Here is a 15,006-nt window from a genome sequence, read left to right on the forward strand (position 1 = left end):
ATTTTAAAAGGGGCTTGAGATTTTTAGGAAAAAGAGAACAACAATTTAGTTTGTAAACATTAAAACATTGAAAAAATTAGGATTTCAATTTAAATACACTAAAACCATAAATGTTTTTCCACTGTATATTGTCATGTAAAACAATATTAATTATTAATCATTTTTATAATAACTACTTTAAAAATTAAACTCACTTGAAAAAAAATAATATTAATTACTCTTTCTTTTTATTTGTTACTGTTGGAAATAAATCTCTCAAATTAAGTTATATTTGGCACGTTAGTTGAATTGGTTTCTAAATTTTTTTATTAATTAAAAAATGTTTCTAAATAAGATTTATTAAACAATTTTTTCCTTAAAAAAATAAGCAATATTTTTAATATCTTGTAGTATTTTTTACTATCTGTAATGTTTAAAAAATTATTTGTCCTTTTGAGGTTGTTTTTAGTTTTGAAGTTTGAAATTTTTAAAAGTAATAACCAATTTTTACTTTTAATTTTAAACTAATTTTAAAATAAAAACTCATTTTAAAGGTTTCATGTTATATTAAGATTAAGAGTATTTTTATATGAGAGTGACCACAATGGTGGTGGTGACGAAGGTGGTATTAGTTGTGGTGTTGGTGCGATGGTGGTGGCGGCGATGACAGGGTGACAATGGGTAACGGTATTGGTGGTAGTAATAAGTGGTCGTGGTATAAAAAGTGATGTTGGTTGCGGTAACAATGTTAGTGGTGATGGTGATGTTGGTAGTCATCATGGTGAGATGTATTAGTGATAGTTGCAATGACTTTGGTGGGGGTGACAATGATGATATGATGATTGTGACACTGATGATGATAGGACAAAGGTGATATTAGTGGTGGAAGTGGTGGAAATGATTGTGATAGTCGCAATGATAATGATGGTAGTAGTGGACAATGAAAAAAGTGTCATTGTCAAAATATAGAAAATATGTTTTTTTTAACATTAAAATTCAAATTCACAAAAAATTTTTTCTTTGGTTTTTAAAATGAGTATAAGGATGTTTTGAAAATGATTTAAAAACAATTTTAACTCTATTTTTCTCAAACATGTTGTATTGTTTTAAAAATTACATTTGAAAATTAAAAATTAAAAACTCACAACCACCTTAACCAAGCCCTTAGGTTTTAGTTTCTTATGTTTAATTTTCCTTTTGCCTTTAAAATATTTAATAATAATTTATCCTTTTTATATATGGTAGGTTCTTCTTTTTTTTTTCTCTTCCTCCACTCATAACTCATAAGGTAAGGTTTTATTAGTTTTATTCTTTTTTACATAAGATGGGATTTTTATTTTTATCTTTTTATTACATAGGATATTAATAATGATAGATGATACATCTATATTTTTATTACTTTTTTAAATTTTTTTATATTACACTATTTATTTTGAAAAGATAGCAACATTCTTACAAACTCCGATGTTGCTTTCATCCTTGTACTATAACACCAACCATTAAATACCTAATAGATGTAATTCAGTTGACAATTTACAATAAGTTTATAAAAAAAAACATGAATTCAATTTCCACATAATTCGCTCTTTGGGAGGGGTGGAGAGCTTTAAGTGTGACTAAACCTAAATCAGGTGATTAAGGAATTGTTAATACAAAAAATATACGTCTTGGAATTAACTTCTAATAAAACTCTTGCTGTCAATATGTCATTATCACCTTTGTTCACAATAAACTAAAAAAAGGGCAGAATGAGATATCAAAGTAGCCTATCTATCTCAATAGGCAAACTTATTGACTTCAAAGCTAAAATACAATCTTATCAACTGATTGGACAAATGCAAAGGGAGGAAAAGGGGCATATTCTTCAAACTACAACAATTGCAATTACCCTCTTGTATATTTGATCCCCAACATTGATACTAGTTCTAGCTACATTCGTCATCAGCCCGAACCTTGGTCCTACAGCAAGACTTTTTGTTGTGCTCTTTAATTTCTGCCTTTTTCCCACAGCAAGCTGCATTCTTGTTACCAAGCTCAGACCTCCTCTCTAGGAACTCACTGTTCTCCTTCCAAACCTCCCCATTTGAATAGACCTCCTTTTTCCAAATAGGAACTTGTGCTTTTATCTCATCTATCAAAAATCTACAAGCCTCCAGCGCATCAGCCCGGTGGACAGACGAGACAGCAACGAAGACACTTGTTTCACCAACAGGCACTGTGCCTAGACGATGAGCAACAGCAACAGAATGTATGTTCCAGGATGCTCTAGCAGATGAACAGATTGACTTGATACAGCGTATTGCCATTGGAACATAAGCTTCGTATCTCAACTCCACGACTGTTTTTCCTTCAAAGGTGTCGCGAGTTGTGCCTGAAAATGTAGCTATAGCACCAGCTTGGGGGGCACCAACAAAATTCATGTATTTAGCAACATCTATTGGATTCAGGGTTTCCATGATTTCGACAAGATTCCTATCATCTTCAGCTGCCATTTTCTACCAGAAGTTCAGATAATATGATGATGGAACAAAAATCTGCTGTTACAACCCTTTCCTCCTTCAAAAATTATAGACAAGTCCAGTGGTTCATCCTTCAAATTGATTACAGCCTCTCATAGTTGCCATGGTGAATCTTGTGCAATATCAGGTTATAACGTCAACATCAAACGACTTATACCATACAAAAAAGCAAATTAAAAAAAAAGGGTCAAGTCACATAAATATGGCTAGGACCCTTCATATAAAAGACCAAGCTCTGAAATTTTATATAAAAAACTTGTAAAAAATAATTCAGAAGTAAAATAAAATCTACACATTCAATTGTAACACTACCGAAATAATGCATCAAATTCTTTTTTTTTAAAAAAAAAAAAGCATATTGGCTGTGGCTGATAGGCAACTATGAAGGAGTTGTGTAATAGTATATCCTAGGAATTTAACATGAAACAATTAGTGTGTCTATCAGAAGGTATCTCAGGATCACGACATAAAACTAATAAAAACAGTGGTATGGCTGTATGGCATAGGAGATATATGTATGTATAACTGGTTTCCTAGATACTTTGAAGGATAGAAAGATGCATTTTTAAATTGTAATTAAAAAATAACAGTAGTAACAGTAAAAAATGAACATGGCTTCCTACAAACTTTGCAAAATTAAAAAAAAAAAAAAAAAATAGCGGCAAGGCTAGTTGGGACTTTTACAAAGCAGGCTCATCATGCAATGAAAGATGCCAACAAGATTCAGAATTCACAGATCAATATGTTGTATCACAACAACTAATCTAAAGAAGAAATTATCAGCTCTTATTTTTCATTGCCACTAACTATTACATGTACAGAGGTACAGGAGTAAGATAAAGATTTTGAATGTCTCTGTTATAGTTATGAGCTGTTTATCCAAGATTTCCACAATTCAGATATCTAAAGGAGCACTGACAGTGGCATTTACCATGTTCCAGTCTTAGCAACAGTCAACATTACTATCATGGAATCTAATTCGCAGAACATCATAGCTATGGGGTCAGATTAAAAGCAAAAAAACAAACTGAAAATTGAGTAACAGAGGAAGAAAGAACCTGTGGGTTAAGCTGTTAAATGGGGAAAACCTTTTGAGAAGTTAGAGAGAGAGGTTTTTGGAGGATGAAAACTGAAATTGAGAGAATTAGGGTTTTGATCTATTGAATTCAGAAAATTTGAGAAAAGGGAACAAAGAAATGTCCAGCTCCAATTAACAGAACATGTAATGTGATACCATTCCACTTTCCTTCCTTCTCTTTATTATATTAATCAACAACAATAAGAAGAATAATTAATTGGTATTATTGTGCAGAAACTCTAATTTCCCAATTTGTGGTTGAAGATTTGGGTAGGGACTTAGGGTAAGAGATGGTACAGCACAGGTTTTTGAGAGACAAGTTCTCTCCTCAAATCACTTTACGTATTGTGATACCATTCCACTTTCCTCTTCTCTATTTATCATTCCTGTAACTACCACCCCTTAACTGCTTAACAACTCTCTGAGTACAACTATCAACAAATCAATCATTCCGTTAGTCTTCTTAGAGTCAGGATTCCCTACATCACTTCCTATTTTTCCTAGCATACACCCCTTAGTAAAAGGGGGTCTCTGGTCTATCATCATGCCATTATATTGGTTTCATACATTTGATATCCGGACCTAACAACTAATCAATAAAACTTAATGAAATAAAGGAGTTTTACAAGAATAGATTAATATTCTTTCAGGTGCACCTGGTTACTCTAATGGACTGTTCTTCCTATCTTTTCATCTGAAAAGAGTTGGTTAATTTAATAATTAGCTAATTCTACTTCATTTCATATACCATCCAGACAAGAATGCTAATGATTCTAAGGGTCAGTTCCATTCCCTCTTTCATATTTTCACAGTGATTTTTAAAGAAGGGGAGTCACTTTTAATACAGAATTTCAAATTTAGCACAGAATAAGTGCATAGATAAAATCAGTACAGAAAAAAGGACAATACTAAGGGGGAAAATATAAGCACAATGAAACAACACAAAGAAGAATGAAGAAAAAGACAAGGAGTCAAGCTTTCGCATTCAAATTTTAACGTAACTGAGGATACATATTTTGCCAAATACTAAGTCAGCGCATCATGAATTTCAAGGTTAGAACACCACACACCATTACCAATTTCCCTCAACTTATCATGTACAATATTGACCAAAGAGTTTGCTCTATATTCCCTGTTATAGGGTGTGCTATAAAAGTGAATAGAAAGCATATGCTGCTAAGTTTGGTCTTTTGTTTCATACAAGTCCAACATGCAGTTTGGTGATTTTTTCACAGCACGAGGTTCATTGTATAGAAAACAAAAAATTTCGGTAACAAGAGGGAGACCCAGAACAGAAAATTACTAAAATATAAGTAAGTAAAAACCAAACAACCCACATCTAAAAACAGCCTCAAAAGCCTCCAAAGGGGAAAGCTTAATTCAATAACTTGGAAATTAAAAATTAAAATCCGGTCCAAAATTGCTCTTAATGGAAAGAAAACAAATCAAAACATTCTTCGAATTCTGACCCTCAAAATCAGTACAGAATCATGTGACCAAAAAAATTATGAGAAAAATAATATTAATTGAACTCAAAAGTCGTTTGAATTTCACTCTACTATTCTACAAAGCGAAATCCAAACGAACAGCAACTTAGATAATAGAAACCTTAAACAAAACAAAAACCTCAGAACAAAGCAAAGCAAAAAATTAAAAGCAATACAAAGAATGAGCAATTACCAGTTAAACGCTGCATTTAGCTGAGCTGAGGGTGTTGAAAGATGAGAGGGAGGGGCCGGGTAACAATGATGGCTATAGATGGCTTTCAACGATATTATCCTTACGATCACATTCTTATTAGTTACGACACCAAAAAAAAAAATATCACATCCTTACCAGAGACCCCCTTTTACTAAGGGGTGTATGCTAGGAAAAATAGGAAGTGATGTAGGGAATCATGACTCTAAGAAGACTAACGGAATGATTGATTTGTTGATAGTTGTACTCAGAGACTTGTTAAGCAGTTAAGGGGTGGTAGTTACAGGAATGATAAATAGAGAAGAGGAAAGTGGAATGGTATCACAATACGTAAAGTGATTTGAGGAGAGAACTTGTCTCTCAAAAATCTGTGTTGTACCATCTCTTACCCTAAGTCCCTACCCAAATCTTCAACCACAAATTGGGAAATTAGAGTTTCTGCACAATAATACCAATTAATTATTCTTCTTATTGTTGTTGATTAATATAATAAAGAGAAGGAAGGAAAGTGGAATGGTCCAAAATTCTGATACTAAGAAAAACTATTAAATAAAGCATGCCAAACATAACTACACTTTCCAAGGTTGGTGTGGAGGATGAATGCTCTTTCAACTGCACACACGTAGCTTTTGATAGATCCACCTTGAGGAATGCATACACACACGCACACACAGAAAAGATAAAAGGGCTCAACCCTTATTACCCAGATCAACAAAAGCAACACGTGCGAAAGTAGTAATGAGATCTTGATTCTGATTTATGAACGCAGAAACAAAGCACAAATCCTAAGGCAGAAGACAACATAGTAAGAAAAAAAAGTCAGACACACGTACCAGGAACCAAGAAATGTCCGGACGGCGGGGAGTTATGCGTACGCTCCTGCTGCAGAGGGTTTGTACTTTGTAATGTGAAAAGAAAACCCAGAACCTCTGTCCTGTTTGCACCACTATTTAAAATGTTTTTATTTTTTACATTAAAATTTTAAAAGAGACTTGAGATTTTTAGGAAAAAGAGAACAACAATTTAGTTTGTAAACATTAAAACATTGAAAAAATTAGGATTTCAATTTAAATACACTAAAACCATAAATGTTTTTCCACTGTATTTAAATATAAATTGTCATGTAAAACAATATTAATTATTAATCATTTTTATAATAACTACTTTAAAAATTAAACTCACTTGAAAAAAAAAAATATTAATTACTCTTTCTTTTTATTTGTTACTGTTGGAAATAAATCTCTCAAATTAAGTTATATTTGGCACGTTAGTTGAATTGGTTTCTAAATTTTTTTATTAATTAAAAAATGTTTCTAAATAAGATTTATTAAACAATTTTTTCCTTAAAAAAATAAGCAATATTTTTAATATCTTGTAGTATTTTTTACTATCTGTAATGTTTTAAAAATTATTTATCCTTTTTGAGGTTGTTTTTAGTTTTGAAGTTTGAAATTTTTAAAAATAATAACCAATTTTTACTTTTAATTTTAAACTAATTTTAAAATAAAAACTCATTTTAAAGGTTTCATGTTATATTAAGATTAAGAGTATTTTTATATGAGAGTGACCACAATGGTAGTGATGACGAAGGTGGTAATAGTTGTGGTGTTGGTGCGATGGTGGTGACGGTGATGGCAGGGTGACAATGGGTAACGGAATTGGTGGTGGTAGTAAGTGGTGGTGGTGCGGTGGTGGTATAAAAAGTGATGTTGGTTGCGGTAACAATGTTAGTGGTGATGGTGATGTTGGTAGTCATCATGGTGGTAGCAGTATTAGTGGTAGTTGCAATGACTTTGGTGGGGATGATAATGATGATATGATGGTCGTGACACTGATGATGATAGGACAAAGGTGATATTGGTGGTGGAAGTGGTGGAAATGATTGTGGTAGTCGCAATGATAATGATGGTAGTAGTGGACAATGAAAAAAGTGTCATTATCAAAATATAGGAAATATATTTTTTTTAACATTAAAATTCAAATTCACAGAACTTTTTTTCTTTGGTTTTTAAAATGAGTATAAGGATGTTTTGAAAATGATTTAAAAACAATTTTAACTCTATTTTTCTCAAACATGTTGTATTGTTTTAAAAATTACATTTAAAAATCAAAAATTAAAAACTCACAACCACCTTAACCAAGCCCTTAGGTTTTAGTTTCTTATGTTTAATTTTCCTTTTGCCTTTAAAATATTTAATAATAATTTATCCTTTTTATATATGGTAGGTTCTTTTTTTTTTTCTCTTCCTCCACTCGTAACTCATAAGGTAAGGTTTTATTAGTTTTATTCTTTTTTACATAAGATGGGATTTTTATTTTTATCTTTTTATTACATAGGATATTAATAATGATAGATGATACATCTATATTTTTATTATTTTTTGAAATTTTTTTATATTACACTATTTATTTTGAAAAGATAGCAACATTCTTACAAACTCTGGTGTTGCTTTCATCCTTGCACTATAACACTAACCATTAAATACCTAATAGATGTAATTCAGCTGACAATTTACAATGAGTTTATGAGAAAAAAACATGAATTCAATTCCCACATAATACTCTTTGAGAGGGGTGAAAAGTTTTAAGTGTGACTAAACCCAAATCAAGTGATTAAGGAATTGTTAATACAAAAAGTATACGTCTTGGAATTAACTTCTAATAAAACTCTTGCTGTCAATATGTCATTATCACCTTTGTTCACAATAAACTAAAAAAAGGGCAGAATGAGATATCAAAGTAGCCTATCTATCTCAATAGGCAAACTTATTGACTTCAAAGCTAAAATACAATCTTATCAACTGATTGGACAAATGCAAAGGGAGGAAAAAGGGCATATTCTTCAAACTACAACAATTGCAATTACCCTCTTGTATATTTGATCCCCAACATTGATACTAGTTCTAGCTACATTCGTCATCAGCCCGAACCTTGGTCCTACAGCAAGACTTTTTGTTGTGCTCTTTAATTTCTGCATTTTTTCCCACAGCAAGCTGCATTCTTGTTACCAAGCTCAGACCTCCTCTCTAGGAACTCACTGTTCTCCTTCCAAGCCTCCCCATTTGAATAGACCTCCTTTTTCCAAATAGGAACTTGTGCTTTTATCTCATCTATCAAAAATCTACAAGCCTCCAACGCATCAGCCCGGTGGACAGACGAGACAGCAACGAAGACACTTGTTTCACCAACAGGCACTGTGCCTAGACGATGAGCAACAGCAACAGAGTGTATGTTCCAGGATGCTCTAGCAGATGAACAGATTGACTTGATACAGCGTATTGCCATTGGAACATAAGCTTCGTATCTCAACTCCACGACTGTTTTTCCTTCAAAGGTGTCGCGAGTTGTGCCTGAAAATGTAGCTATAGCACCAGCTTGGGGGGCACCAACAAAATTCATGTATTTAGCAACATCTATTGGATTCAGGGTTTCCATGATTTCGACAAGATTCCTATCATCTTCAGCTGCCATTTTCTACCAGAAGTTCAGATAATATGATGATGGAACAAAAATCTGTTGTTACAACCCTTTCCTCCTTCAAAAATTATAGACAAGTCCAGTGGTTCATCCTTCAAATCGATTACAGCCTCTCATAGTTGCCATGGTGAATCTTGTGCAATATCAGGTTATAACGTCAACATCAAAAGACTTATACCATACAAAAAAGCAAATTAAAAAAAAGGGTCAAGTCACATAAATATGGCTAGGACCCTTCATATAAAAGACCAAGCTCTGAAATTTTATATAAAAGACTTGTAAAAAATAATTCAGAAGTAAAATAAAATCTACACATTCAATTGTAACACTACCAAAATAATGCATCAAATTCTTTTTTTTTTTTAAAAAGCATATTGGCTGTGGCAGATAGGCAACTATGAAGGAGTTGTGTAGTAGTATATCCTAGGAATTTAACATGAAACAATTAGTGTGTCTATCAGAAGGTATCTCAGGATGACGACATAAAACTAATAAAAACAGTGGTATGGCTGTATGGCATAGGAGATATATGTATGTATAACTGGTTTCCTAGATACTTTGAAGGATAGAAAGATGCATTTTTAAATTGTAATTAAAAAATAATAGTAGTAACAGTAAAAAATGAACATGGCTTCCTACAAACTTTGCAAAATTAAAACAAAAAAAAAATAGCGGCAAGGCTAGTTGGGACTTTTACAAAGCAGGCTCATCATGCAATGAAAGATGCCAACAAGATTCAGAATTCACACTTTTGTTTTTGAACTTTCAACTAGTTGGACACAATTATCAAAGACAAAAAAAATAATCATGTATATTGAAATTCTTTAAACTAAATATAGTTAATTAATCATAATAAATTTTAACATAATCAAATAATTTTGGACTTAACTTCAATTTATAGAACTAAGTTTGTTCTACTGTAATCGATTACACATAGTGGTAATCGATTACCAGATAATTAAACACTATATTTTAAGTATCAAATAACAATCATCAACACATATCATGGTAATTATTTACTTAATTCAATTATTCTAACATGTCATATTTTATTTTTTAACAGAATCTAATCATCTTAGAAACAAAACATAAGCAATTCAAGCATTAATCAATTCAAACAAAATTCAATTAATCATACATATTCAAAATTAAAAACTAAATATAGTTAATTAAACATTGTAAACACAATCAAACAGTTTCAACAATTATTTTCTATTAGCCACAAAAATAACTTAACTGAAAATACTAATCATACCTTAATTTATAGAGATGACTTAGATGTTACCTCTCTTGAGATTTTACTGATCATGTTGTCTCCATATGTAACATGTCCACTTTTCTTGGGGAAATGGTTGTAAATTTTGATACATCTCCCGTTATATGCTTTGAACAACCACTGTCGATGTACCACTTCTTCCTTACAGATTCTTCTTTGTTGTTTTCATGAGATTTTGTCATGAGACACAAGTTGATTTGGTCTTCATCATGATCTTGGAATGACCTATTCCTAAAAATACTTTTGAAAGACAAAGAATTTAAAGAGGCCATGAATCTTGAAGTTGTTAAACTTTCTACAAGATACCTGCTCTGATACCACTTGTTGGATCAAGTGGCCTCGGAATAATTAAGAAGGGGGGGTTGAATTAATTATTAATGAACCTTTACTAATCAAAAATCTATCATTCTTAATGTTACTAGATTCAATTAGGCTTTTACTATAATGTTAAGAAAGTAAAGAACAAAAATAGAAACTTAACCAAAAGTAAAAGTGATAATTAAAGTGCACAACAGAAATTAAAGAGTATAGGGAAGAAGAAAACAAACACAAGAATTTTATACTGGTTCGACAATAACCCGTGCCTACATCCAGTCCCCAAGCAACCTGCGGTCCTTGAGATTTCTTTTCAACCTTGTAAAAACCTTTACAAGCAAAGATCCACAAGGGATGTACCCTCCCTTATTCTCTTTGAACAACCAAGTGGATGTACCCTCCACTTGAACTAATCCACAAGAGATGTACCCTCTCTTGTTCTCAGTTACAACAACCCAAGTAGATGTACCCTCTACTTGTACCACAAAGGATGTATCCTCCAATGTGTTAAGACAAAGTTCTCAGGCGGTTAGTCCTTTGAAACTTTGTAAAAGGGAAACAAAAGATATCTCAGGCGGTTAGTCCTTTGAAATCTTTTGTTTAAGGGAAAGGGAAGAATCAAAAGAATTCTCAGACTGTGTTTTTTTGAATTCTTTGAAAAGGGAGAAGGGAGACACAAAAGAATTCAGGCGGTTAGTCATTTGTTCTTTTGGAAAAGGGAGAAGAGAGACACAAAAAGAATTCAGACGATTAGTCCTTGTTGAATTCTTTTTGGCAAAGGGAGAAGAGAATGAAAAGATATAGCACACTTTTGTTTTCTGCAAAAGAACAAGGTTTGGAAAACTGAAAACTTGGAAAGCATTTTGGCAAAGGAAGAAGAAGAAAGATGAGAAGCAAAGGTTTCAAGATTTCTCAAAAGTTGTTCAAGAAATTCTAAAAGTTGTAAGTGTTTTCAAATGCAAGTCAAGGTCTTGCTTTTATAGACTCTTCATGTCTGGTCAAGAAAACCATTGGAAGAGTTATAACCTTGAGAAAATCTTTGAGAAAACCATTGGAAAAGTTACATCTCTTGACTTTTTATTCAGAACTTGTCACTGGTAATCGATTACCATAACCATGTAATCGATTACACAAAGCATTTTATGAAAAGATGTGACTCTTCACAGTTGAATTTGAATTTCAATGTTTAGATACATTGATAATCGATTACCAATATTTTGTAATCGATTACACCATTTAAAAAACATTTGAAACGTAGCAAATTCAGTTAAAAGCTTTTGAAATCAAACTTTACCACTGGTAATCGATTACAGGTAATTGGTAATCAATTACCAGAGAGTAAATACTTTGGTAACTTAGAAAAATTTGGAAAAACTTTTCTTGTAAAACAAAACTGTGCTATGTTTGGTTTTTGAAAAATCTTTTTCTATACTTCCCTTGTGAAGTCTTGACTTGTTGCTTTTTGGTTTCTTCTCTTGAATCTTGAATTCATCTTCTCTTGAATCTTGATTCTTCTTGATGTCTTTTCTTTAATCTTGATCTTGAACTTGTTTACTCAATCTTGACATCATTCTTTTGGGCTTTTTGTCATCATCAAAACTACTTGAATTATACTTGATTTATCATCATGAAGCTTGCTTCTACACTTCCCCTCATTTAGAGGCCAAACAAATGTCATTTTAGAAGCAACTTGTGGCTGATTGATTTCATTATGAAAAGTTTCTTTAATTTGTGAGAAAGCCTAACAACAGTTAGTTCTTTACAAACTTCATAAAGTACCTTATCAGACAAAGATAAGAGAATTAGTGAATGTGTCTTTTCCTCTTGTAACTCAAGCATTGGCTTACCAATCTTCGACAGTTGTTCGGAGAGGGGAGCCCATATGCCTTGTTCTTTCAACAAGGCTTGCATCTTGATACACCAAAGGTTGAAGCTATTCTTCCCTGTGAAATTCTCAATCTTGATTGTGTTGACCACCTTCTTGATAGAATCTTAAAAACGTAACACAAACAAATAACAAACAGAATGGTTGATCATTGATGATTTGATCTACCGTGAAACAAATGCGGAATTGATCTTGAACTGAAGCTCTAGATACCAATTTGTTGGAAAATATTCAAGAAATTCTATTGAGATAGGGAAGTTCAGATGACAGAAGAAAAAGAGAGATGTCATGCAAAATTGTTAAGCTTATTGCGAATAACAAAATTTACAATGAAGGAGTTCAAAGCAATCTCAAGCTCACTAAACTCATAATACAATGATCCTTATAAAGGAGACAACAACTAACTGTCTAACAAAAAATAGTTACAACAGACAAAACAAAATAATTTCAATTAGAACAAAACCTATGTTAATGAACTACTAATTTGAATGTTCCCTTCTACATGACTGGATGCTTCACCGAATTATAGAATATTGGACGACCAATAGAAGACAACAGTATTGGACTAGATGACCAACACTGTTGTCCACACTACCTTGATCGTCCATCGTCCAACAATCAACAACAACTTCTTTTTCTTCTTCAAACTCATGTATAATAATGTTGTTAGGGAGCATTGGCAAATCCACATATAAGAGTGTGTGGGCAATTGCACTCACAATATTTATTTATTTATTTGTATATGTGTAATAAAAAAATTTGCCCCCAAAAGATAACTTTTTTTGGAAATTAATGTAAAAAGTATAAGAAATAAAAAAGAGAATAAATTTATACTAATTTTTACTACCCTAATTATCCTTTTAATTTTTTCATAGTATTGACAATAAGAAAATCATAAAATATTTTTTAAGTATGAAAATTTTTAGAGGACAATTGTAATTTGTAGAAATTTAATTATTTTAATTTTTTTATGATATTATGTATTTTGTAAAAAATTGTGATATTTTTTTTTGTAAAATTATTATAAGTTATTTATCGTCTCTACTAAGAAATTTTTGGATCCATCACTTGTAGGGAGATAAGAAGAATTAAAGGTGTAATAATAGTTTAGGTGGTGGGGTGGACTTACATGGAAGAAAAATAATTTTATTTATTTATTTTCTTTGTACTAATAACAATAAGATATTATTTTATGGACTTTTAATCTCCCATGTTTCAATTTTCATGGTCTTTGATTAGTGATCACCAAGATATTTTAATTTTAATGTTGATTTAGATATATTTTTGCTTTATCAAAATTGAGTGAATTTGTTTTAGTTTCCTAAATTTAAATTTAAATTTTTTAGCCATTCAATTTCAGAAAATGTTCTTTTTTATTCTCCTTCATAAAAATTGTTTCCCATATTATTTTTGGTGTAACCAAATGTTTATTTTTTTATGAAGTGGGACTATAAAGATCATTTTCCAAAATTTAGAAACTAAAAAAAATGAAATTTGAGGGACCAAAAATAAAAATAATCTAAATTTGAGAGACAAAAAATATATTAAGTCTTTAATTTTTTAATTATTAGTTGATAAATTTTTTAATGATTAATTATAGAAATATTTTATTGGATTTTGAGTGTGTTTGGGCCAAACTAATTTTATCATGCCCTTGTATATATATTTTGGGTCTCCAATTTTTTCTCTCATGATTTTTCCATTTATATATTAATTATTATAGTTATAGTTATTATTTTTCTTAAAAATCTATTTAATTTTCTAATAAATCAAGTTTTTGCTAACTAATTGTGAATTTCAGGATCTGTGAGACTTTTAAGCTCAAATAAAATATTTCTATGTAAAATATACTCATTAATTTTTTAAAAATAATTGGGCCTTAAAACGCTATCTAACTTTACCACTACATAGTGTGTCCCAGAGACATTTTTGTCTTTTCCAAATACTATCTTGAATTCAATTCTAAAAATAATCAAAATTTTAATTAATTATTTTAAGCATATTTATGATTGTCTTTTCCAAATACTATCTTTTATCTTTTATCATGTTATGCTATTAAGCGACTCTTTCGAGATGTATAAGATATTTTTATCATTTTCTATGTCCTAGCCTAGATAAGATAGTAAAAGACTAAACTAGACATAACACACTCATACAAGTATACAATGCAACACTGAGTATCATAATTTTGAGATTCTCATCTGATTCAATAAATACATTATAAAAAAAAAAAATAGTTCAACAACTAAAAAAGTATGGGTGTTACAATAATGCTTTAGAGACCATCAATTTGATAGCTTTTTTAATAATTATCTTAAAAAATTACTATGATTAATTTATTGAATTTTATAATAATTATTTCAAAAATTTGTTATGTTTATAATTTATTGACTTTCATATTATATATGTAAAATATTTACTTTAGAGATTTTTTCTTGTGAGAAAATATGTGTGATCAACTCTTTTAATTTTCAACATGTTTTTTTCCTATAACACTTAAATACGAGACTTAAAGAACATGAATCTAGATGAAATATTTGTTAAAATTTATAATAATTAATTTTAAAAAATCATACTAATTATTATTTTTATTGGTGGATCAAGTATTTTTTTTACCAAAAATAATGACAGTTTTACGCTTGCCTAGATACTTATTAAATTCATACATATTAGTGTAAAATAGGCACGAATTCGTGTTTGGACTAAACATGAAAGTTAACTGTGCGTATATTTTTTTTATGTAGTGATTTGTCTAAAAAAAATATAAACACAGTTTTAA

At 30.8% G+C, this 15,006-nt stretch overlaps 2 protein-coding genes across 5 annotated transcripts; both read right to left on the reverse strand.

Annotated features, from left to right (window-relative positions):
* Positions 1-1,592: 1,592 nt before the first annotated feature.
* On the reverse strand, positions 1,593-6,231 carry LOC114419904 (molybdopterin synthase catalytic subunit-like). Of its 4 annotated transcripts, none has more exons than XR_003668322.1 (3): positions 6,108-6,231; positions 1,795-2,648; positions 1,593-1,682 (listed from the first exon to the last, which is right to left on the reverse strand). XR_003668322.1 is itself a non-coding variant. In XM_028385712.1 (3 exons), exon 3 carries the CDS (start codon positions 2,469-2,471, stop codon positions 1,905-1,907), a length of 567 nt encoding a protein of 188 aa, XP_028241513.1. In that variant the 5' UTR covers positions 2,472-2,610; positions 3,557-3,627; positions 6,108-6,182; the 3' UTR covers positions 1,626-1,904. The 4 variants fall into 4 exon arrangements, 3 of the variants coding, with proteins under 3 accessions (XP_028241513.1, XP_028241511.1, XP_028241512.1); XM_028385712.1 differs by adding an exon at positions 3,557-3,627 and having other exon boundaries at positions 1,626-2,610; positions 6,108-6,182; XM_028385710.1 differs by having other exon boundaries at positions 1,626-2,648.
* Positions 6,232-7,913: 1,682 nt separating this feature from the next.
* Positions 7,914-9,202, reverse strand: LOC114419905 (molybdopterin synthase catalytic subunit-like). Its single transcript, XM_028385714.1, has one exon. The coding sequence runs from the start codon at positions 8,743-8,745 to the stop codon at positions 8,239-8,241; it is 507 nt and encodes a 168-aa protein (XP_028241515.1). The 5' UTR covers positions 8,746-9,202; the 3' UTR covers positions 7,914-8,238.
* Between the last annotated feature and the right edge of the window lie 5,804 nt (positions 9,203-15,006).

Source organism: Glycine soja, chromosome 7, assembly GCF_004193775.1.
Source record: "Glycine soja cultivar W05 chromosome 7, ASM419377v2, whole genome shotgun sequence".
In the NCBI taxonomy this organism is placed as follows: domain Eukaryota; kingdom Viridiplantae; phylum Streptophyta; class Magnoliopsida; order Fabales; family Fabaceae; genus Glycine; species Glycine soja.

Excerpts from the sequence above, each read along its gene's own strand:
- LOC114419905 (XM_028385714.1), bottom strand. The coding sequence starts at position 8,745 with ATGGCAGCTGAAGATGATAGGAATCTTGTCGAAATCATGGAAACCCTG.
- LOC114419904 (XM_028385710.1), bottom strand. The coding sequence starts at position 2,471 with ATGGCAGCTGAAGATGATAGGAATCTTGTCGAAATCATGGAAACCCTG.